At 44.4% G+C, this 24,988-nt stretch overlaps 1 protein-coding gene across 1 annotated transcript; it reads right to left on the reverse strand.

Moving 5' to 3' along the window:
• Nucleotides 1–2,566: 2,566 nt before the first annotated feature.
• Nucleotides 2,567–14,885, reverse strand: LOC142844187 (sperm motility kinase X-like). The gene is given in 4 exon segments (XM_075962486.1): nucleotides 2,567–3,627; nucleotides 3,630–3,805; nucleotides 13,805–14,033; nucleotides 14,780–14,885. Coding segments are annotated over 4 exon segments (1,572 nt in total).
• Between the last annotated feature and the right edge of the window lie 10,103 nt (nucleotides 14,886–24,988).

Genomic DNA, 24,988 nt, shown 5'->3' on the forward strand with positions numbered 1-24,988 from the left:
GTCAGAAGACAAGATGGAGCATGCACTAGTACTGAATACACCTGTCCGGGAATGAGAGCCAATTCTCATCTACGGTTGCAGGTAGAATGTGTTCCCTTAGCATACTTCTGTGGGTCTATCATTTTTAGGGTGGGTCACCCAAGGTGTTATGTGTGCTTGTTTGTCTGAATTTGTGTGTCTATTACAATCAATTGTAATTTTTATATTATATTTGCATTATTGTGGCTGCTTATGGCCATCCTCAGCGCTTGGTGATTCCCTGGGGGTTAACACATGACAGAGCAGCTGGTGATTCCCTGGGGTTAACATCTGACAGAGCAGCTGGTGATTCCCTGGGGTTAACATCTGACAGAGCAGCTGGTGATTCCCTGGGGGTTAGCATACGACAGAGCAGCTGGTGATTCCCTGGGGTTAACACATGACAGAGCAGCTGGTGATTCCCTGGGGGTTAACACATGACAGAGCAGCTGGTGATTCCCTGGGGGTTCACATCTGACAGAGCAGCTGGTGATTCCCTGGGGTTAACACATGACAGAGCAGCTGGTGATTCCCTGGGGTTAACATCTGACAGAGCAGCTGGTGATTCCCTGGGGTTAACATCTGACAGAGCAGCTGGTGATTCCCTGGGGTTAACATCTGACAGAGCAGCTGGTGATTCCCTGGGGTTAACATCTGACAGAGCAGCTGGTGATTCCCTGGGGGTTAACATCTGACAGAGCAGCTGGTGATTCCCTGGGGTTAACATCTGACAGAGCAGCTGGTGATTCCCTGGGGGTTAACATCTGACAGAGCAGCTGGTCATTCCCTGGGGTTAACATCTGACAGAGCAGCTGGTCATTCCCTGGGGGTTAACACATGACAGAGCAGCTGGTGATTCCCTGGGGTTAACATCTGACAGAGCAGCTGGTGATTCCCTGGGGTTAACATCTGACAGAGCAGCTGGTGATTCCCTGGGGTTAACATTTGACAGAGCAGCTGGTCATTCCCTGGGGTTAACACATGACAGAGCAGCTGGTGATTCCCTGGGGGTTAACATATGACTGAGCAGCTGGTGATATCCTGGGGTTAACATCTGACAGAGCAGCTGGCCTGCCTGAGCAAGAAACACAAATACAGAGACACAGAAGAGAGAGAGACTCACCAGTGGGTGCGTGTTCGAGTGCGTAGAGGGCAGGGGAACAATACAGCAGTCAGAGGGGATCACAGTGTCAGGGCAGATCAGCCTCCCAGGCTGGCCAGAGTCTCCTGAGAAGTTCTCCTCAGTTTCTGTAGTTTAGCCTGGTCCAGTGGCTGAGGCCAGGAAAGGATCTCGTGGCATGTACTTTCCCAGAAGCATGGGGTTCTGGGGAGCTCTTCTCACCCCAGAGTGGAGTAAGACACTCCTTTCTTCTCAGATTGGGTTGCTGAGAGGAAAGAGCATATAAGAGGCAGAAATGTGTTCTCCTAGTGGGGGAACACTTAGGGACACATTCTTGAACACAGAAGATACAGAGGATGGTTCTAATGAGGAAGACAGCTGGAGAGATGGACCACCACACCAGTCGCACAGTCTTCTCTGGGTCTCTTGCCTACCCTTCCTGCCTGGGATTTTACCTGGAGAGATAGATGTTCTCTGGGGTGGAAGCTCTTCCTCTGCAGGAGGGGCCTGTGGCCAGACGGTGTCCTGGGCATCTGGCCTGAGTCCCCAGAGGGGCTGTCTGAATCTCATCCAGACCGATCCCCAACATATGGTTCAGAAGCCATGGAGCTGGGGCTTGACCTCTTCAGGGCTTCAAAGAGAAAGGCACAGGAAGGAGACTCTTAGTGACTTCAAAACACACAAGACTTAGTGCACTGCCCTGCAGCGCCCAAGTACCCGACTGTTCCTCCAAGGAATCTTTGCCTCCTTTGGCCTTGCCCCCACCTCTCCCTGCTTGGCTCAGCATCTCTGCTGTCCCTCTGTTGCTCAACAAGCCTGAGGTCACACTTCAGGGGACACCTGGTCTTTCTGAAGTGACAGGTTGTTACGCTCACAGTGTGCCATAGTGGACACAGGCATCATTTATCACAAAGGACAGGAGGAAAAGTACAAATCAGATGAAGTGAGAAAGGTGCTCACCTGGTTCTGTGGGTGCCTCTAGGATCCCCTGACTGTGGAGCCTGGTTCTCATGGGAGGCATGGTTACTCTCTGCAGGAGGCAGGCAGCAACATAGGTGTCTGAGGCAATTTACAATGGTTTTCTTGATCCTCTTCCTGTGGTGGCGCCTCTGGTTTCGGGAGGAAGCTGGCCCAGCATCCTAGGGCTGACCATGGGTGATGGCTTCTTCTTGTCTGGTGGTCACTTCTTGTGTGATGATCTCTTCCTGCAGTGTGTCCCCAAGGAAGGAGCCTTTGGGGGTTACACGCAGAGCCGTCCCCAGTGAGCTCCAGAGTTTCTCTGCATCATTTGCAGCCTCATTGTGGTCTGCCCCATGAGGGTGGGACAGAGATCAGGATGTCTGGGCACTCGCTGTCAGGCTGCCACACAGCCCGATCTTCGATGGCGAGAAACTCTTGCTGCTGTCCAGGCTGCTGCTCATGAGGGAATCAGCCACAGGACAGCGCAGGTGGGATAGGTGGGCAGCACAGGGTGGCAGGCACGCTATGGCTTCTGCCACCCTGCCTGTAATTCTCATCTTCTTTCTCCTGGGGCTCAGATGGCACGATGAAAGTTGGGGGAGTAGGCTCAGCAGCTCTCCTGACGGTCCCAGAAAAGGTGTGAAGATCTACCAGATTGAGGACAAGGCCTGGCTGCATGGATTTTGCGGGTTTCACCCAGTGATGGCAGCAGTCTCCCCCAAGTGCCCGGTGTTGCAGACTCAGGTATTGGGCCATCACCTGGTTATACTTTTGGTCTCTAAGACACTCAATCATTTCTTCACGTTGGTACCCCATGCCTGCCATGGTGCCGACAATGCTAGGGCTCGGGGTGCCTGGGAGACTCTGGATGGATGCCCATGCCTGGCTGTCCCTGATCATGGGGAGCCTTAGGATTTGGCTGATGGTGGGCGTCCTGTCGGGGTTGATCATCAGGAGTTCCACAATGATGCTGAAAATGTCACTTGGGACATGATGAGAAACGCTGAAGTTTGCAGCCAGAATTTGCTGCCTCAAGCCCGCAGAAGAGCTCGCTTGGAACGGAAGGTGCCTGGCCACCATGAAGTAGAGCAGCACACCTAAACTCCAAACATCGCTGGCATAGCCATCGTATGGCTCCACTCCGAAGAGTTCCGGGGCACAGTAGGCCAGAGCGCCGCAGAAAGTCTTTAGTTTTGTCCCAGGGACAGCTCTGACTGCCAGACCAAAATCACAGAGCTTGGCATTTCCAGAGGCGTCGATCAAGATGTTATTTGCCTTAATGTCCCTGTGGACGATACAGTTGTCGTGGCAGTACTTCACTGCCTGTACTACTTGTCCAAACAGCCTTCGAGCCTCGCACTCCTGTAAGCCTCCCGGTTTGCGAATCTGACGCAACAGGTCCCCTTTGGAGGTGTAATCCATTATGAGATACGTCATGTCCCGTGTCTGCACCTCCTGAAAGAACCTGATTATCTGCGGATGAACGAGGGATCTCATTATATCAACCTCATTGTTGTTCCGGGCAGAGCCCCATTCACATTTGCCAGAATCTTCACAGCCACGTAGCGGACCGTGGGCATGTGAAAGGCCAGTTTGACTGTGGCAAAAGTTCCTCGTCCCAGAGTTGTCAGCATTTGATAGATACTGCTAAATGTCTCCTTGTCACAGTAGAGGGTCTTTCTGACCTCCTCCATGGCCAGGTTCTCGCTGAAACACAACGGGAACTTTAAACAAACAGTTTAAATCACACCAATGAGAATGTTTATCACTATGAATTCCTACATTCCAAAGAGAAAAAGAGTCACAGATACTTCAGGCAACCTAACCAGCTACGTAGTGCTCAGGAAGGGAAGGAAGTACCTTCCAAAGCAGTGGACAGCAGAACATAACACAGGTCAGGTTGGCCGGATTCACCCAGAAACTGAGAGAAGAAAACAAAGGGTCGCAGAAGCTACGAGCCACTGATTGGACAGGAGAATCATCCTCTTACTTGAACTGAACACTCATTGAGAGAGAAGATATTAATAAAATCATATGCATGAGAAGTTGATGAGACAACAGAAACCCCCAAAACCCAGAGTGTCTTGGTGGGGAGATGACTCAGGAGGTCAGAAGGTTTACTATTCCGGCAGAGGACCTGTGTTTGGTTCTCAGGACCCAGGTCACGTGGATTACTGACTCCAGTTCTAGGAGATCCTATACCTCTGACCTCTGAGGGCATCCAAACACATGCGTGGATGATCGCAAGGGCAAACACACACACACACACACACACACACACACACACACACACATATATATGTATACACACAAACACACACTTGTGGTCGCCTACATGTACACTCACATGTACTATATATCATTTCAAATAGTGATATAAGTCTTTTTTATTTCTATGACCTGGAAGGACAAATGAGGGCAACAGATCCCCTAGGTGCGGCACTTCAGGAAGTTATGTTGTCATGGGATTGCTGTGAGGCAGACCTGGTCTTCTGTGAGAAGAGTCCATGCTCCTAACTGCTGGGCTGTCTCTCCAGCCTAACCCATCCCCAAAATCTGTTTTTGAAAACCCTGAGAGTCCTTCCATAGACTGGAAAATGTGGATGGAATTGAGAAACTTCTTGATATAAATTCAACTAAGAAGATATGATAAAGAACAAGATTGAAATATTTATGAGGAAAGAATCTGCATAGGAAAGCCCAGGAGCAGGCAAACCTACTGATGAATCCTTCTAATCTCTTGAAAACAAATGTCAATGCTCCTCAATACTCCACAAAATAGAAAGGTACTTAGCAGTTCCAAACTCATTCATGCCAAAACCAGGAAAACACAATGAAGAAAAATAGAGGCTATTTCCATGATGAACATAGATGTAAAAGTCCTTAATAATACTACTTAATACTTTTCACCAAATTCACATAAGTCAGGCCATACTTCATGGTTAAAATATGCTCACAAGGATCCTTGCAAGGATAGCTCTATGCATTTAGCCTGACAACACAACATTGAAACAGAATTAAGGGCAAGAATGCCACAGTTATACAGAAGGACGGCCATAGAGAAGGATGAAACTGTGGGGCTCTCAAGAACATGGTTGTCACTGGAGAAGATCGCTCTACATGGGATAAGCCAGTCCTTCAAATGTGTCACTTTTCTTCTCTCATATGTGGAACTTGGGAGCAGGAGGAGGTCCTCAACATAAGAGGGGGCTCCTAGGAATGTGGAGGAGGTCGTGTGAGAAGAAAGCATAGCAGCGTGGGTTAATCACATGATCAAGTGCTCAGAATGCATTAGAGATGTTCCTGCGATTGCCAGGACTAAATTGTTCCTATGATATGGTACGCCATAACAAGGAAAGGCTTGAAATGAGAAAAGAGAAAGGAACCAAAGAACACATAACAAAAGTAAATGAAGAAGTAAAACTAAAGGCAGCGGTTCTGGAGAGATGAGTTAGTGTTTAACAGCACCTCCTGCTCTTTCAGAGAACCCTGGTTTGAGGCCCAACACACATGGTGCTCACAATCAATTGTTACTCGAGTTCTAGCTAATCTGTCTCCCTCATATGACTTCCACAGGTGTGAGGCTTATGGTGCACACACAGACATAAAAACAAAATACTCATACACATAAAATAATAATATTAAAAATTATACCCCCAAAAGCACAACTTAAAAATAAAAACTGCCAAGCTGTGGTGGCACATGCCCTTAATCCCAACACTCAGAAGGCAAAGCAGGTGATCTTTTAGTTTGGGGTCAGTCATATCTACAGAGTGAGTTCCAAGAAGGGCAGAGCTACACAGAGAATCTCTGTATTGAATTCTCCTCTCCATACACCCGCAAAATGACCAGAGAGTGAAAAAAAAGAACATGAAAAAGTAAGCTCATAAATCAAGCCAGAAAATGCACAAATACACAGACAACAACAACAACAATCAAAGGCAACAAAGCTGGAGGGAAACTTACTATGTTGGAGTCCAGCAGCTCTTGAAAGTCCAAGCAGTTTCTTTCACCAGCACAGAGCTCCAACCACTTTCCACGCCATGAACCCGCTTGCACTGTAAGGAGAGGAGGCAACCTCAGCCAGAGCTGTGAGGGCACAGGCGCCTGTCATTGTGAGGTCAGAGCAAGAAAAGGACAAATGGTGGCTTTTCACAGCTCACGGGTTTTCTTTCCATTCTGTCACCAAGTACAGGAAGGCTGAGTGAAAAAATGAGAACACGAAGGGACTTGGAAGGGGTGGGCAGGAGGTAGTGAGATCGGGGGAATGTCGTCAAAGCTTTCCATGTGCGTGTAGGTAAATGTCACTGTGAGAATACTCATGTTGTAGAGTCAATGTAAACAAATGTTTTAAAATGGTGAACGAAAGAATGAACCCAGAGAAAATATTAAAACTAAAGATTAAAATAGAGTAAACATCTAATTGATGCAGATAATAAAAATTGCTCCAATTTATACCCCAGACTGAGGAAGAAAGAAAGGAAGAAAGGGTGATTTTAAATCCTGGAAATCCAAACCTCTAAACCCCTAATCTGTTACCTTAGAAGGAAACTCACTGTGTTCAGATTCAACAATTCATGAATATCCAAGTGCAACCAGCTCACTTCTATCTAAATCACTCTTTCAACTGAAGATCAGCCTCTGCACTGTAAGGAGAGGAGGCAGCCTCAGCCAGAGCTGTGCGGCAACAGGGTTCTGTCATTGTGAGGTCAGAGCAAGAAATGGACCAATGATGACTTGGCTTAGATCACTGGTTTTCTTCACATTCTGTCCCTAAGTACAGGAAGGCTGCCCTGGTCAGTTGGCAGGTAGGGGCCTGGGGAGGCTGGTTACACCCAGTTAGCATTCACTGTATCTACCTTTTTTGTTCATCATGTCTGTTCTTTTCATTCTTTTGTTCTTTTGGGGACCTGACACCAGCTCCCAATTAAATCACACACAGTAGCTTCTTCTTACTTACAATTTCTTAGCTTGGTTCTTTCTTGCCAGCTTTTCTTACCTTTGAATTATCCTGTCCACCTTTCCCTCTGGCTCTGGGCTTTTTCCTTTTTTTCCCCTCTGTTTATCTTACTTTTATTCTTACTCAGTGGCTGGGTAACTGGATAGCTTCCCCTAGCATCCTCCTCTCCTTGTTCTCTTGCTCTTTCTCTGTTCCTTCCTCTACAATTTCTCCTTCCATTTATACTCTCTGTGTGGCTGACCAACCTATCCTTTCTCCTGCCTTACGTTTTAGCCCACCAGGTGTTTTAGACAGGCAAAGCATCACAGCTTCACAGAGTTCAACAAGTGCAATCTAAACAGAAGTCACACACCTTAAAATAATATTCTACAACACCCCCACGACTTACCTTTTCCTTCTGGGTTTATTTACCAGGTTTTCCACAACTTTGAAACATGGCCACATGCTAGGGATCAGTGTTCAAACACAGGATCCAAACACACATCCAAACCTAATAGAAACCCCTTCCACTCTAATAATCATACTAGGTGGAATCATTTGAATTATAACAGGCTCTGGATGTTGTCCTTCACTGGGTATGGACACAGTATACTTGCTTTCTCTTACTGTGAAGAAACATCATGACCAAAAACAACTTGAGGAAGGAAGGTTTACTTCCCTTTCACTTTCCTATCAGAAGCTACCATGAGTGGAAGTCAGGGAAGGAAGTCAAGACCAGAACCTCAAGGCAGGAACCAAAGCAGCTACCATGGAGTAAAAGCCACTTACTGACTGGCTCTCCTTGACTCTCTAAGCCAGCAAGGTCCCTGGCCAGCAAGGGAACCTAATCCTGTTCCATAAGATCCAACAGATAGCATTTGAAGGAAGAGATGGGCAGGCGCCAAGACAAGAATTCCTCCACCAATCTGAAAAACAACATGAAAACACCAGAACCCAGGGATCTTACAACAGAAGGTCTTGATCACCCTAATCCAGAAGAAGTGGAAAAAACTCACATTATGAAAGCTATAGAGTCCCTTACACAGCGTGTTAAAAACGCCCTTATAGAAATGAATGAGAAGTATAACAAAAAGTTTGAAGAAATGAATAAATACATAAATGATACCCTGGGAAACCAAGAAAAAACAATCAAACAGGTAATGGAAACAGTCCAAGAATTGAAAACTGAAATGGAGGCAAGGAAGAAAACACAAACCAAGGGCTGGCTGGATATGGAAAATCTAGGTCAATGAATAGAGACTACAGAAACAATCATAACCAATAGAATAAAAGAGATAGAAGAAAGAATCTCAGACTCTGAAGACACCATAGAGAAAATAAACGTATTGATCAAAGAAAAAAACAAATCCAACAAATTCTCATCACAAAACATTCAGGAAATATGGGACACAATAAAAAGACCAAACCTAAGAATAATAGGAATAGAAGAAGGAAAAGAATTACAGCTCAAAGGCCCAGAAAATATATTTAACAAAATTATGGAAGAAAACTTTCCCAACATAAAGAAAGATATTCCTATGAATATTCAAGAAGCATACAGAACACCAAATAGATGGATCAAAAAACCACTTCCCCTCGCCATATAATATCAAAACACAAAACATACAGATTAAAGAAAGAATATTAAGAGCTGCAATGAAAAAGGTCAAGTAAATTATAAAGGTAAACCTATCAGACTTACACTGGACTTCTCTATGGAAACCATGAAAGCCAGAAGGTCCTGCAGAAATTAAGAGACCATGGATGCAAACCCAGACTACTATAGCCAGCCAAGCTATCGTTCACTATCAATGGAGAAAACAAAATATTCTAAGATAAGAACAAATTTAAACAATACGTAACCACAAATCCAGTAATAGAAGGAAAATCACAACCCAAGGAATCCAACATTGCCAACACTGCCTACAATAACTCAGACATCTAGCGACCCTTCACCAGCACGACTCAAAGAAGGGAAACACACAAATTCTACTACCAAAAAATAATAATAACCGGAGTCAACAACCACTGGTCATTAATATCACTTAATATCAATGGACTCAATTCACCTATAAAAAGGCACAGGCTAAGAGATTGGATATGAAAACAGGATCCAATATTCTGCTGTTTACAAAAAACACACCTCAACCACAAAGACAGACATCTACTCAGAGTAAAGGGTTGGGAAAAGGTTTTTCAAGCAAATGGACCTAAGAAACAAGCAGGTGTGGGCATACTAATTTTTAACAAAACTGACTTCAAACTAAAATCAATCAGAAGAGATCGAGATGGACACTTTATACTCATAACAGGAACAATTCATCAGGATGACGTCTCAATCCTGAATATCTATGCCCCTAATATAAAAGCACCCATGTACATAAAGGAAACATTACTAGAACTCAAGGCAGACATCAAACCACACACACTAATTGTAGGAGACTTCAACACTCCTCTCTCACCAATGGACAGGTCAATCAGAGAGAAACCTAACAGAGAAATAAGACAATTAATGGAGGTAATGAAGCAAATGGACTTAACACACATCTATAGAACATTCCACCAAAATAGGAAAGAATATACCTTCTTCTCTGCAGCTCATAGAACCTTCTCGAAAATTGACCACACCCTTGGTAACAAAGCAAACCTCAACAGATACAAAAAAATATTAGTGTCACCTGTGTCACCATGGATTAAAGTTGGAATTCAACAACAATGCTACCCTGAGAAAGTTGACAAACTCATGGAAACTGACCACACCTGGGTCAAGGAAGAAATAGAGAAAGAAATTAAAGTCTTCCTTGAACTTAATGAAAATAAAGACACAACATACTCAAACCTATGGGACACTATGAAAGCAGTGCTCAGAGGAAAGTTCATAGCACTCAGTGCCTACTTAAAGAAAACGGAGAAAACACACATTGGAGACTTAACAGCACACCTGAAAGCTCTAGAAAAAATAGAAGTAGACTCACCCAGGAGAAGTAGAAGACTGGAAATAATCAAACGGAGGGCTGAAATCAACAAAATAGAATGACAGAAAACAATCCAAAGAATCAATGAAACAAAGAGTTGGTTCTTGGAGAAAATCAACAAGATAGACAAACCCCTATCCAAACTAATCAAACGGCAGAAAGAGAACACGCAAATTAATAAGATCAGAAATGAAAAGAGACATAATCACAGACACAGGAAATTCAGAGAATCATTAGATCTTACTACAAAAGCCTGTATGCCACTAAACTAGAAAATGTAAAAGAAATGGACATTTGTTTTTAGATAAGTACCATATACCAAAGTTAAACCAAGACCAGGAGAACAATCTAAATAGACCTGTTAGTCGCGAAGAATTAGAAGCTGTTATAAAAAAACCTCACTTCCAAAAAAAGCCCAGGACCAGATGGTTTCAATGCAGAATCCTAACAGAACTTCCAAGAAGAGCTAATAGCTTTACTCCTTAATGTATTTCACAATATAGAAACAGAAGAGTCATTGCCAAATTCCTTTTATGAAGCCACAGTTACCCTAATACCAAAACCACACAAAGACTCAACCAAGAAAAAGAATTACAGGCCAATCTCACTCATGAACATCGACACAAAAATTATCAATAAAATACTGGCAAACTGAATCCAAGAACACATTAGAAAAATTATCCATTATGATCAAGTAGGCTTCATCTTAGAGATGCAGGGCTGGTTCAACATATGAAAATCTACCAATGTAATCCATCATATAAATAAACTGAAAGAAAAAAAACATATGATCATTTTATTAGATGCTGAAAAACCATTTGAAAAAATTCAATGCCCCTTTATGATAAAGGTCTTGGAGAGATTAGGGATACAAGGTTAATTCCTAAATATAGTAAAAGCTATTTACAGCAAGCCGATAGCTAACATCAAATTAAATAGAGAGAAACTCAAAGCCATCCCACTAAAATCAGGAACACGACAAGGCTGTCCACTCTCTCCATACCTCTTCAATATAGTGCTTGAAGTTTTAGCAATAGCAATAAGACAACATAAGGGGATTGAGGGGATTCGAATTGGAAAGGAAGAAGTTAAACTTTCGTTATTTGCAGACGATATGATAGTATACATAAGTGACCCCAAAAACTCTACCAAAGAACTCCTACAACTGATAAACACCTTTAGTAATGTGGCAGGATACAAGATCAACTCCAAAATATCAGTCGCCCTCCTATACACAAAGGATAAGGATGCAGAGAGGGAAAACAGAGAAGCATCACCTTTCACGATAGCCACAAATAGCATAAAATATCTTGGGGTAACTCTGACCAAGGAAGTGAAAGATCTATTTTACAAGAACTTTAAGTCTTTGAAGTAGGAAATTGAAGAGGATACCAGAAAATGAAAGGATCTCCCTTGCTCTTGGATTGGGAGGATCAACATAGTAAAAATGGCAATTCTCCCAAAAGCAATCTATAGATTCAATGCAATCCCCATCAAAATCCCATCAAAATTCTTCACAGATCTGGAGAAGACAATAATCAACTTTATACGGAAAAACAAAAAACCCAGGATAGACAAAACAATCTTATACAATAAAGGAACTTCTGGAGGCATTACCATCCCTGACTTCAAACTCTATTACAGAGCTACAATATTGAAAATAGCTTGGTATTGGCTTAAAAACAGAGAAGTCGACCAATGGAATCATATAGAAGACCCGGATTTTAACCCACAAACCTATGAACACCTCATTTTTGATAAAGGATCTAAAAGTATACAATGGAAGAAAGAGAGCATCTTCAACAAATGGTGCTGGCATAACTGGATGTCAACGTGTACAAGAATGAAAATTGATCCATATCTATCACCATGCACAAAATTCAAGTCCAAATGGATTGAAGACCTCAATATCAGTCTGAACACACTGAACCTGATAGAAGAGAAAGTGGGAAGTACTCTACAACACATGGGCACAGGAGACCACTTCCTACATATAACCCCAGCAACACAGACATTAAGGGCAACATTGAATAAATGGGACCTCCTGAAACTGAGAAGCTTCTGTAAAGCAAAGGACACTGTCACTAAGACAAAAAAGCAACCCACTGACTGGGAGAAGATCTTCACCAACCCCGCAACTGACAAAGGTCTGATCTCCAAAATATATAAAGAACTCAAGAAACTAGACTTTAAAATGCTAACTAACCCAATTAAAAAATGGGGTACTGAACTGAACAGAGAATTCTCAACAGAAGAAGTTCGAATGGCCAAAAGATACTTAAGGTCATGCTCAACCTCCTTAGGGATCAGGGAAATGCAAATCAAAACAACTTTGAGAGATCATCTTACACCTGTCAGAATGGCTAAAATCAAAAACACCAATGATAGCCTTTGCTGGAGAGGTTGTGGAGTAAGGGGTACACTCATCCATTGCTGGTGGGAATGCAAACTTGTGCAACCACTTTGGAAAGCAGTGTGGCGGTTTCTCAGAAAATTTGGGAACAACCTACTCTAGGACCCAGCAATACCACTCTTTGGAATATACCCAATAGATGCCCTATCATACTACAAAAGTATTTGTTTAACTCTGTTCATAGCAGCATTATTTGTAATAGCCAGAACCTGGAAACAACCTAGATGTCCTTCAATGGAAGAATGGATGAAGAAAGTGTGGAATATATACATATTAGAGTACTACTCAGTGGTAAAAAACAATGACATCTTGAATTTTGCATGAAAATTGATGGAAATAGAAAACACTATCCTGAGTGAGGTAACTGAGACCCAAAAAGATGAACATGGGATGTTCTCACTCATAATTGTTTTATTACCATAAATAAAGGACATTGAGCCTATAATCGTGATCCTAGAGATGCTAAATAAGAAGGTGAATCCAAAGAAAAACATATAGTTATCCTCCTGGATCTTGGAAGTAGTCCAGATTGCTGGGCAAAAATTGGGAACTGGGGGGTGGGGGTGGGGTGGGATGGGGGAAAGGGAAGATGGGGAGAGAAAAGTGAGAAGGGGAGGATGGGGAGAGCTTGGAGATATGGGATGGTTGGGTTAAAGGAAGGGTGGATATGGGAGCAGGGAAGTATATATCTTAATTAAGGGAGCCATCTTAGGGTTGGCAAGAGACTTGACTCTAGAGGGGTTCCCAGGTGTCCAGGGAGATGTCCCCAGCTAGATCCTTGGGCAGCTGAGCAGAGAGAGCCTGAAATGGCCGCATCCTAAAGCCATACTAACGAATATCTTGCATATCACCTTAGAACCTTCATCTTGCCATGGATGGAGATAGAGACAGAGACCCACATTGGAGCACCTGACTGACCTCCCAAGGTCCAAATGAGGAGCAGAAGGAGGGAGAACATGAGCAAGGAAGTTCGGACCGCGAGCGGTGCACCCACCCACTGAGATGGTGGGGCTGATCTATTGGGAGCTCACCAAGGTCAGCTGGACTGTGACTGAAAAAGCATGGGATAAAACCGGACTCTCTGAACATGGCGGACAATGAAGGCTGATGAGAAGCCAAGGACAATGGCACTGGGTTTTGATCCTACTGCATGTACTGGCTTTGTGGGAGCCTTGCTTGTTTGGATGCTCACCTTCCTAGATCTGGATGGAGAGGGGAGGACCTTGGACTTCCCACAGGGCAGGGAACCCTGACTGCTCTTAGGACTAGAGAGGGAGGGAGAGGGGAGTGGGGAGTGGAGAGTGGGGGGAGGGGGAGGGAAATGGGAGGCAGGGAGGAGTTGGAAATTAAAAAAAAAAGATTTAAAGTTCTTGACTCACCAGCTGCTGCTCAGCCTGGAGGCCGAAGAGGCAACTTCCCAGAATGAGATTGCCAAGCTCCTGAACAAGAGCTGCTGCCGTTGGATCCGGAAGAGATCCGGAAACGCCTGGAACATACTGAGTATCAGTTCCCTAACCGCCGCAAGATACTGATCTGGGGTCTTCCGGGGGACTTGACCAACCAGGAAGTACGCGATCGAGATCTTCTGAGAGGCTAAGAACTCAAGGACTGTTGGTGGACAAATACAAAGGGACAGCTTTCGTGACCCTGCTGAACGGGGAGCAGGCTGAAGCTGCCCTCAAGGCCTTCCACCAGAGCCGCCTTCGAGAGCGGGAGCTGTCAGTTCAGCTGCAGCCTACAGATGCTCTCTCTGTTGTGTGTGGCCAAGCTGCCGCCCAGCGTGACCCAGGCAGTGTGAGGAGCTGGTGTGGCCCTTTGGCAGCCTGGAGCGCTGCTTCGTGGTGTACAGAGAGCGCACAGGACACTCTAAGGGCTATGGCTTTGCAGAGTACATGAAGAAAGACTTGGCTGCCAGGGCCAAGTCTGATTTGCTGGGCAAGCCACTGTGAGCTGGGTACAATGGTCAACTTTTGCAGACAGCAGCAGGGAGTGTAAAGCCAGGGGAAAACACTGGTTTCTCTATTAGAGGGGTGGTTTGTCAAGACCAAGGCTTTGGCATTCTATCCACACAGGGCAGACACCCTGGAGCTCTTTGGTCCTGAGTCAAGCTTCCAGAGCTTGGCATCTGAGAAGCTCTGACTTAGTAGGACCTGTGGTCCAACTTTAAGGCATCAGAGGGCAAGAAGAGTATGGCAGGGGGGTGGAGATCCTGGGACTGGGTACTGGCCAGAGCAGGCAGGCAAGGGCATGAGACAGCTATACCTGCTACTCTCTGTGCCCCGTCCCTTTCCCCCAATAAACCTCCCACATGAGTTCTGTTGTATGGCATTACTTTCCTGCCTTCTGCCGCCAACCAGCAACATTCATCATTCCCAGGGCCTCTGTCTTTGCATCTTGCCATTTCTGTTCTTCACTAAAATAGTCCCATAGCTGATAGCTGCTATTTCTCTCTACTTGCATTGTCAGTGATTTCCAATGTGTAAACCCAGGCAGAGCATGCGTTGCCTTTTGTGAGTTGGATTCTGTCTGTCCTGTCTTTTTAAATTTCTTTCTTCATTTATTTTCTATATTTGGATATTTTTCCTGCACATCATTGTGTGCCGTGTGTGTGCAGTATTTGCAGTGGGAGAAGAGGGGAAACGGATTACATTAATCCATTGGAAGCTAGGAGTTCCACCTTTATAATCATTAAAACAAAACAACACAACACAACACCAGCACTACCACCCCTCCAGCACCTCCACAAACAACTAACAAGGGGCTGGAGAGATGGTTGAACAGTTAAGAGTGCTTTCAGCTTTTCCAGAGGACTTGAATTTGGTTCTGAGGACATTTGTTAGGTGACTCAAAACTCCAGTCCCCGGGGATCCAATATCCTCCTTTGTCTACTGCAGATATCTCTACACATATGGCACACACCCGGAGATACACAAATGCGCAAGTAGAAATTTTAAAGAGAAAAGAAAGCAGCTAACCAACCAGGATTCAGTATTTGTTTACATTTTATGAGATAAAACTTACATACAATGCAAGGTACATTTTATCTTGTCATTTTAGCAAATCAGTCTACTGATTCCAATTAATATTTATGTTGCCAACAATCTAATTTCCCAGTTTTCTTCCCAATAAACCCTTGCTCTAGGCCCTAGAGGCAAACAGAGCTGCTTAAAAAAGATTCATTTTCATTTATGTGTGAGTGTGTACATACCACATGTATGTAGGTGCCATGATGACCAGAACATGGTGTTGGACTTCTAGAGCTGGTGAAAGATTTATGGCAGCAGGTGTGACCCTGGCAGGTCCCTGGTGGGTGGGAGACCACAGTGGGTGGGAGATAGACAGATACACCATGTGGAGAAAGCTTGGGTATAGAGTTTATTTATTTAATGGGAAGGGTAAAAGAGGAAGGGTGTTGTAAGCGGCTGCTTGTTTGTTCCCAGCTGCTCAGCCCTGTAATAATCACACAGAAACCATATTATTTGCAATACTGTTTGGCCAATAGCTTAAGTGTATTTCTGGCTAACTCATACATCTTAATTTAACCCATTTCTCTTAATCTGTATATTGCCACGTGACTGTGGCTTACCGGGTAACGTTCCAGTGTCTCTCTCTGGCCGGGCTACATGGCTTCTCTCTGACTCTGCCTTCTTTCTTCCAGCATTTAGATCAGTTTTCTCTACCTAGTTCTACTCTGCCCTATCAACAGGCCAAGGCAGTTTCTTTATTCATCAATGATATTCACAGCATACAGAGGGAAATCCACATCAGAAGGGGATTATGGGAGGAAGAGAGAAATAGAGAGAGAGAGAAAGGGGAAGAGAGAGAGAGAGAAAGAGAGAGAGAAGAAGAAAAAGAAGAGGAGGAGAAGAGAAGAGAAGAGAAGAGGAGAGGATGCCCAAGATTAGCTTGCCTAGGTGGGAAGGGGGAGATTGGGGGTAGGTGGTGTTTGTCTCTTAAAGGGACAGGATACCCATGTAACAGGAAAGACCAGCAGAATTATAGCATTTCTATTTTTCTCTTATAATAAAAAGGCGAGGACTTAGGCATGGCAGGTTAAGGGGGTGAAGGTATCAAGTTCTCAAGACTGCTTCCTGCTGATTTGTGGACATTGGAGTCTTGGGGGACCTGAGAAAGCTGGGTGTTGGTCACATCCTGGGGGAGCTGGTTGCTTCATTCCTACACAAGATTTGTGGTATGAAACTGTCCAGTGTCTCTTGGGCCTGGCAAATGTTGGCAGAGCAGAGGCCAAGGTTAAGTTTAGGAAGAAAAAGTTTTTCTTTAGGCCCTAGTAATTGAGGAGGAGGGTGTCAGGACCAGCGAATTGAGAAGGGAGTGTATCTGACCTGTTTAAGGTGGATTCTTACATACATGTCTGGAGAGCTTCAGTGTAGTAATAAGGGCGCTGCGGCGGGGCTGCGTCCTCAATACCCCAGCCGCCTGCTCGGCTAGCTTATGCCCCGAAATAACAACACACAAACTGTATTCATTTAATCACTGCCTGGCCCTTTAGCTCTGGCCCTTACTGGCTAATTCTGAAATACCGATCAACCCATCTCTAATAATCTGTGAGCACCGGTCTTACCGGGAAGATTCTAGGTCGGAGCTTCATCGCGTGTGTCTGCCTGGGAGCGGGGCATGGCGTCTCTGCTGAGGCGTCTGCTCCCGAGAGGAGAGCTGTCGAGTCTGAGCTCACTTCCTCTTCTTCCTAGCGTTTTGTTCTGTCTACTCCTCCCACCTATCTTCTAACCAATGAAATGGGCCAAGGCAGTTCCTTTATTAGCCAATGACCTTCCTCCATCACTTCAGGAGTTTAGATGAAAGGCAAATTTTCCACTTGATGAAGCAAATTGCAGATAGACATTGTTTAGTGCTCATCAGTCTTCTGTCTTCTTTGGAGGAAATGGGTTTGTGCTGCTAGGGAGCCAACCTGTCTCTCTGTTATAAAAAGCTTTTTAAATTTAAATGCCACATTCCCCAGATCTCTGAGTACTTGAGGGCTGTTTATCGGGTATAGATGAATTATAACTACAGCATAGGCTTTGCCTGGAGAGCTTGACTGTACTAATTTTTAACTTACTAGATGAGAAGGGCTTATTATTTGTGAAGGACAAAATGTTGTTTGCAATAGAAACTTAATGGCAGAATTGACAATAGTGGAGAACAGCTTAATGTATTTTAAAGCAGGGTTGGATCACAAACGCAGTATGTTCTAAGAGATTTAAAAGTACATGCCAATTTAAAATATTTGTGATTTATTGCCTTCTTAGTTTGTAATAAGAAACAATAAACAGAGCTCTGCATCTAATGGGTGCCTCATTGGCCCTGCCAATGTAAACCATCATGCAAACACACCATATGTAACAGCATAAAAGTAACTGTTGACGAGCTTAAAGCAGATTGCGTGACGAACCTGCTGTCCACACTGTTTAGCTAGAGGCCATACCTTATGAGTCTGTGGCTCCTCCCTTTCTTAAGCTCAAACAAAATGGGGGCAGTCATGGTTGCTCATGTGGTGTATCTCTTTACATTTAACTGTTTGCTGGTAGAAGTTAGAAATGAATATGGTTTTGTTATTTTGTTTCCCGCAGGTGAGGCAGAAAGGATAAATGACTGGCTCAGGCCATTATCCATTTGTCCACAAGATAATGGGGGCCTGAGAAAAGGCAGTTGCTAAAGAGGCACCAGGCTGAGAGGGGAACTGTATCCCGAAAAGGAACCATAGATCCGAGAAATGAAGGTAACCACCATTCAGGTGGTGCTTGGGGCCCTGGGCCAAAACACGAATGTACTGAAAATGAATGAATGAATGAATGAATGAATGAATGAATGAATGCATGCAGTGCTAGGGCAAAGCCCGAGAACCTTGCTCATGGAAGTGCTGGAGGTGACTGTCAGTGAAAGCTGTCTGGGAGAAGGATATCTTATCAATTGTCCCAGTGAATGGAGAGTTGGGGAGTGGTCTGGTAGCAGGTCCAGGTCCACCCACGGTGCAGCTGTGGCATAGACAGGGCTCTGCACCTTGAACAAAAGGCAGACAGGAAGACATAGAGAAGAGAGGCTGCATTCCCAACTAATGATCACTGCCAGAATGTAAGCTGACCATAGGTGGTAATGCTTGATATCTGAGCGGGGAGGCATAGTTTTCATGAGTGAGGGAAGAAGTCCAGAGACTGAACTCCAGAGGCTCAGCATTGACAGTGGCTCAAGATGGTCTTGGGTGGTCACTTATAAGGTCCCATGACTGTGAGAATGGGTGGGCCCAAACCAGACCCCTACATTGTCACATGGAGTCGGGGGCCTGAGCGAGGGACTTTAAGCTCAATAGGAAAGTGGTTGACCAGTACTGGGTCTTTTTACATATGGTAACCACCACCAAGTGATTGCACACTCAGGGAGGCATCACCAGATGTGTGGGAGGAACCTACTGTTAGTGTCGATGTTGGGTGTTGAATTCTAGTGATTTTGAGTTGAAAAAGTGACCATATAGAAGGGTTAAAGGCTACAGAATTCCTAGCAGTCCTCAGCTGCAGTGGAGAACCTGCTGAGTTCAAGGCCCCAATGAAAGATTTATGATGCACGACCCTGGCGGGTCCCTGGCGGGTCCCTGGCGGGTCCCTGGCGGGTCCCTGGCGGGTGGGAGACAGACAGATACCTCATGCAGAGAGAGCTTGGGTATAGAGTTTATTTAATGGGTGTTGGGAAGGATATAAGGGTAAGAGGATTGTGGAAGGAAGAGAGAGAGAGAGACAGAGAGAGAGACAGAGAGAGACAAAGAGAGAGACAGAGAGAGAGAGAGGAAGATAAGGGGGAAGGGAGAGGCAGTGGCTGCCTCTTCAGAAGACAGAGAGACAGAAGAGGAGGCATGGGATCAGCTTCCCTAGGTGGGAAGGGGGAGATTTGGGGTGGGTGAAGCTTGTCTCTTAAAGGGACAGGGTACCCAGGTGACAGGGAATGCCAGCAGAATTATAACAACTGGAGTTATAGGGAATTCAGATCCTTTGCAAGAATAGGAAGTGCTCTTAGTCACTGAGGCCCTTCTCTAGCCTCCATATCTGCTTTTCCAATGCACTCTTGTTGGACTGTCTGTGGGGTTTGTCCTGTGAATATAGTTGGAAAACCTTCCTCCTAGTGGGATGGGCTAGAGAAACCTGAAGATGCAGGTCACAGAAGCTTCTTTAATTCAGAACAGAAAGTACATATTAAAAAAAATTATTGTCATTACCAATCCTCTCTCTTTTTTTCTCGTTTTCTATCTCTGCCTGTGTGTCAAGGTTAGAGGACAATTTTTATGAAATCAGTTCTCTCCTTCCACCTTTACATGGATTCTAGGGACCAAACTCAGCTCTTCAGGCTTACATTGTGGGTGGCAAGACACTTTACCTCTGGAACTATCTTGTTGGCCTCTTCACATATATTTTTAAAAGTGCTGAGTCTCCGCTGTTTCCTGGGGAAGAGGCCTGAGGGCAGACTTTGGCCCATCCATGTAGCTTAGGTAGGGGTCTCAAGACCAGTTTCAGAGGGCATGTGAGGATACAGGGAGCATGTAGCTTGGAAGAGAATGTTTGTGCTTTTCAACAGATGGCTTCCACAAGTGGAGAGAAATAGAAGCTATCCTATGTGGGTCTCTAGCTTCTAATTCATGGGTGGGCAAACACGCTCACAGACAAACACATGCATAAGGCATCCCCACCCACTCACACACACATAATTAAGGAAATGTCATCCCAGTCACGTCCCGTTCTCTGCTCTGGATAACTGGATCTAGTTGTAAAGGAGCCAAACCAAGCTCAGGCGGTGAGGACAAGGTGCACAGAAAGCCAGTTTCTTTATGATAATTTGGATAATTCATGTGTGCGCCCGAGGCTTTGTTGGGTTAGAGGCAAAGAGGAATTGTCAGAGAGGCTCGTTGGAAGTAACTGAGCCTGTTTATGAGATTCTAGGAACCCAGAGACCTGAAATGCTGCGATTGGCTGCAAGCCCTGGCTTCCTCTGGTACTCTGACACTCCCATGTGGAATTCCACCGTCATCTGAGACTTAAGGACAATGGAAAGGTTGTAGAGAGGTCAATTTACCCATAACCAACAGACTGGGAAAGAGAAGAAATTGAATGGGCAGGTGAGGGTATAAGGGAGAAGTGGAGACATGATGCCTTTCCTTAAGTTGTGTCATTGACTGGAAGCATAAAACTCTTGCTAGGTCTTGTTTACTTTATGTCATAGAACATGTAATAGCCTGTGTTCTAAGTGCGGGGACAGTGAAGGAAATCTCTAGTTCTTCTGGCTTTATCCACTACACTCACTCCTAAGTATCTGTAGGGAATCAGCCAATGATCACCAGGGTGCCAACATCTGCAAATGCTTACAACATTTATATAAAATGGTAGAGTTTCTTCATAAAACCTAAAATAGCCTTCACATACTTTAAGTCACCTGTAGATTACATATAACACCTAAAGCAATGTGAATGGTATAGCAATAGTAGTTATGTAACATGTAGAGATATATATAAAACTTTGTGTGGTATAAGTACAATTTTGGGAGACATTTTTAGATCCTCAGTTAGTTGAATTCTCAGATGCTAAACCTACAGATAGAGAGGGCTGGCTTTAAAAATACTTTTTTAAAAAAATATGTATGTGGCTGGGTCTTTGTATGTGCACCCAGTGTGTGCAGGAGTCTGCAGAGGCCAGAAAAGGGAGTCTGATCTCCTGGAACTGGAGTTATACACAGTGGTTGTGAGCCACTGTAGAGGTGCTGGGAACTGGATTTGGCTCCTCTGGAAGAATGGTCAGCACTCTTACATGCTGAGCCATTGCTCTCTTTCCACCGCACTTATGGTTAATACACAATAAACAGACCTGCCCCTCTTCCTGCTGGAGAAATCCAGCTTCCAAATCAACCTCTGCCAGGTCTCAGAAGTTTCTGCCCTTGTGATCAATAATCACTGACGTTTCTTCCTGCTGATGAATAATGCTGTTTGATCTACTTGATTGTTTGTAGCATCCCCTGTGCTCAGGGCTCTCTGAACCATGAAGCAGCCCCTTTATCTGAGTTTCTCTGAGCACTTTCCTTAGACCTGTAGTCTCCTCTGGCCCTCCTCTCTGTTACAGTCCACTGCCCTGTTAAACTTTGTTCTTCATTCCCCTACCCCCGATTTTAAAATTACCTTTATTTTAATTTTTATCCTTTATTAAACATAGTCTTTTCTCATACAATATAATCTGAATACTGCTTCCTCTCTCCCTACCCCTTCCAGTTTGTTCCCACCTCTTTTCTCATCTGAATCCACTCCCTTTCTATCTCTTATTAAAAAAGAACAGGCTTCTAAGAGATAACAACAGAACAAAATAAAACGAAACATCATTAAGATAAAAACTTGGTCAAGAAAAACCAACAGAAAAATAAAACAGTCCTAGGAGCAGGCACAAGAATCAGAGACCCATTGTTCACCCCTTCAGGCGCTCCAGTAAAGTACTAAACTGAAAACTGTAGTGTGTATGCAGGGAACCTGGGGCAGAATCATGGAGGCCCTGTGATTGCTGCTTCAGTCTCTGTGAGTTCCGATGAGCTTTACTCAACTGTTTTTGAGGGCCTTGTTCTCCTGGTGTTTTCAGTCCCCTCTGGTTTTTACACTCTTTCTGCCTCCTCTTCTGCAGAGTTCCCTGAGCTCTGAGGGGAGGGATTTGATGGCGGCATCTCATTTACAGCTGTGTGTTCCAAGGCCCATTTACATCCATCAACATCAATCAGACTACTTCAGTTCAGTTCTCTGTCTCCTGTCACCCAGGGGCTTGATTGTTTTCAGTTTGGAACACAGAGCTGGATAAACTGCCCTTTACATTAAGGGAACCAATAACAACAAGTGCTTCACGTAGACAGAACCTCAACCCCTTGTCCTGTAAGTGGCTGATTTTCCAGAGAAAAAAACTGAATTTTGATTTTTTTCTCTACTAATATTTCAGTTGACAGGATGGCCACCATGGATACTGACTCCCACTGAAGAGATGCAGCTTCTATAGGAATACCCTGCAAACCCTGCAAATACAGCATTCTGTTAGGGACATTCACTTTTGCTTTTGGGCTGGAGAGATGGCTCAGTGGTTAAGAGCATTGCCTGCTCTTCCAAAGGTCCTGAGTTCAATTCTCGGCAACCACATGGTGGCTCACAACCATCTGTAATGAGGTCTGGTGCCCTCTTCTGGCCTGCACACACACAATAAATAAATAAATATTTAAAAAAAAGAGTTTTTTAAAAAAATTTTTTTTAACCTCACTTCACCTCTCCTTTTTACATTACCCAAAACTTGATGAATATTTCCTTAAGTACAAACCATGTGTATCTGGGATAAATTATGCCATTTCTTGAGAAAGAGGAAGTCCAAAGCTGTTAATTATGTTATAAATTATTGTCTAATAAGAATGATGTATCTGGTTGGTATGTCTGAGGTAGGGTTGGGGAGAAGAACCCCTCCTGAAGGGAAAGGTCATTTCCTGGGCAAAAGCTAAGGTTCCTGCTGGTTCTGCCACCTGGAGTCTCAGCCTCGAGTAACTCCATGCCTCTCCTGTGTGCCCCCAAACCTGAGCACCTCCAACTTAGCACATGTTCCAGATTTCAGGCTGATGCTTCATAGAAGCCAGAGCAGCTGAGCCTGGGAGCACTCATGAGTTTGTGTTTGGCTGGGATCTGAGGCGGGAGGCAGATATTGTTATGAGCACAGGTTAGGATCAGGAAGACAGAGTCCAGACAGAGCACTTGTTGCTTTCTGCCTGCTGTCAAGAGACCAAATAAGTCCCGGCGAGACACAGTGCAGCGTGTGTGTCTTGGCATCTCAGCCAGGAGCTGTCCCTGCCAGTTGAAGGACTGAGTCCTGACTCCTTTTTTTTTCTCTGTTTATTCTCTACAAAAAGTTGTATGTAACATTCTGGAATACTTCTGCTGGGCTAACTGTATTAAACAAGGCTTGTTTTTCTACACAGCATCTGGGAGGCCTTCAGAGCCGTCATGAGGTATCATGGCTTTGACACTCTCCAGAAGTACTTACAGGGTCAAGCTCAGGCTACCTGCCTGTCTCCCCATTCTTTTCAAGCTCAAAGCTCTAAGCATTTATAAAAGTTCAGAGCTAAAATGGGAAGATAGTTTTTATATTTAAGACTCATTACCCAATTTTCAAAAACGGTCAGGAGTGTAACAACAAAAAAAGCCTTGTTAAGAGTAAACATCTGGGTGAGACATGCTGTCTGCTAGAGCTTTTCATGATTCTGAACCCTACAGAACTGCCCTGTACTATGGATCTTACAATATTTCCTAATTTTGTGTAGGGGACACTTAGAAGACTTTCCTATCATGGATTATGTCATATCCATGGCAAGCTTCCTGCCAAATGAGAGGCTCACCTGTCTGTGTCTGTGAATGACACTTTAAAAGCATTTCTACTTAGTGACTAAGAGGGCACGTGTTCTTGTGGCTCTGCTGTTTGCTTCCTGGATCTTTTTGGAAAACCACTACCCTCCCTGAGCTTCTGACTCCTCCACACTGTAGAACAAGTGGACTTTTCCAAAGTCTTCTCCGGCTCCTTCTGGTCTTGACATCCCTAGTGTGGGAGCTAAACCTTTCCAGGTCTCCCGGTACCCTCTTGTTGAGCCAGGATCGTTTGAGACTTAAGTGCTGAAGCTCTCCCAGGATTGACAGCATGTCTTTCCACGAAGTGTTCTGAACACATGCCTTATTGGTGGTCTTAACCTCCCTCACACACCAGCTTCAGCTCTCGCACACTTCCATTTTAATTTTGGGCTAAGAACAAGTTTTTCTAGCCTTATGCATGCTCTGTTTCTTCTAGGTCTTAAGATACCTTTTCAAGACGTGGAGGCCATCCTCTACACAAAAGGGTTTGCATCCATATATCCAAGAAGTCTAAAATGTTTGGGTAGAAAGTTCCATTCCAATCCCCCTCCCCTTGGAGTTGCCTCAGTCTAGACTCCACTTCCCAGAAAGCCCACCAAACAGTGACCCCACCCCAGAGAGGCTCAAGACCACTCCCACAGGGTATTTAAATTGCCCCCCCCAGAGAACAAACACATGGCTGAAGGGTCCAAGAATAAGAATATACAAATGTAGATTCCAGAAATAAAAATGTAGAAATAAAGAAGTATAAAGTTGTAAGCCTAGGAGAATGAGAACAGACTGTCAGTAGCTTTCTCAGTAGCTTAGGGATTAACTATCAACAGTTGGTTACTCCACTTTACAACCCATAGCTCTGTTTACAAGCTCTCTGCAAACTGAGAGCTAGCCTACAGATATGAGCTAAGTCAACTTTTAGGAGATAGATACATGACCTCTGGGTTGCTCATTATCGCTGCTATGTGAAACTGGCAGCATCAAAGGGGAGAGCACAGGGCTTCAGTAAATGCCACCTGGAAGTACCAGGAAAGACAATAGATTAAGTACAAACACTAGTTTAATTGAAAAACTCTGCTAATGGAGATTGTAAAGTAAGACAATTTGTATCTGAGTTTTACCTCTAGATTGTAAAAATTCCTTTGTTCAGACCTATTGCTTGGTGCAC

The sequence above is a fragment of the Microtus pennsylvanicus genome, chromosome 2 (genome assembly GCF_037038515.1).
Source record: "Microtus pennsylvanicus isolate mMicPen1 chromosome 2, mMicPen1.hap1, whole genome shotgun sequence".
Classification (NCBI taxonomy): Eukaryota; Metazoa; Chordata; class Mammalia; order Rodentia; family Cricetidae; genus Microtus; species Microtus pennsylvanicus.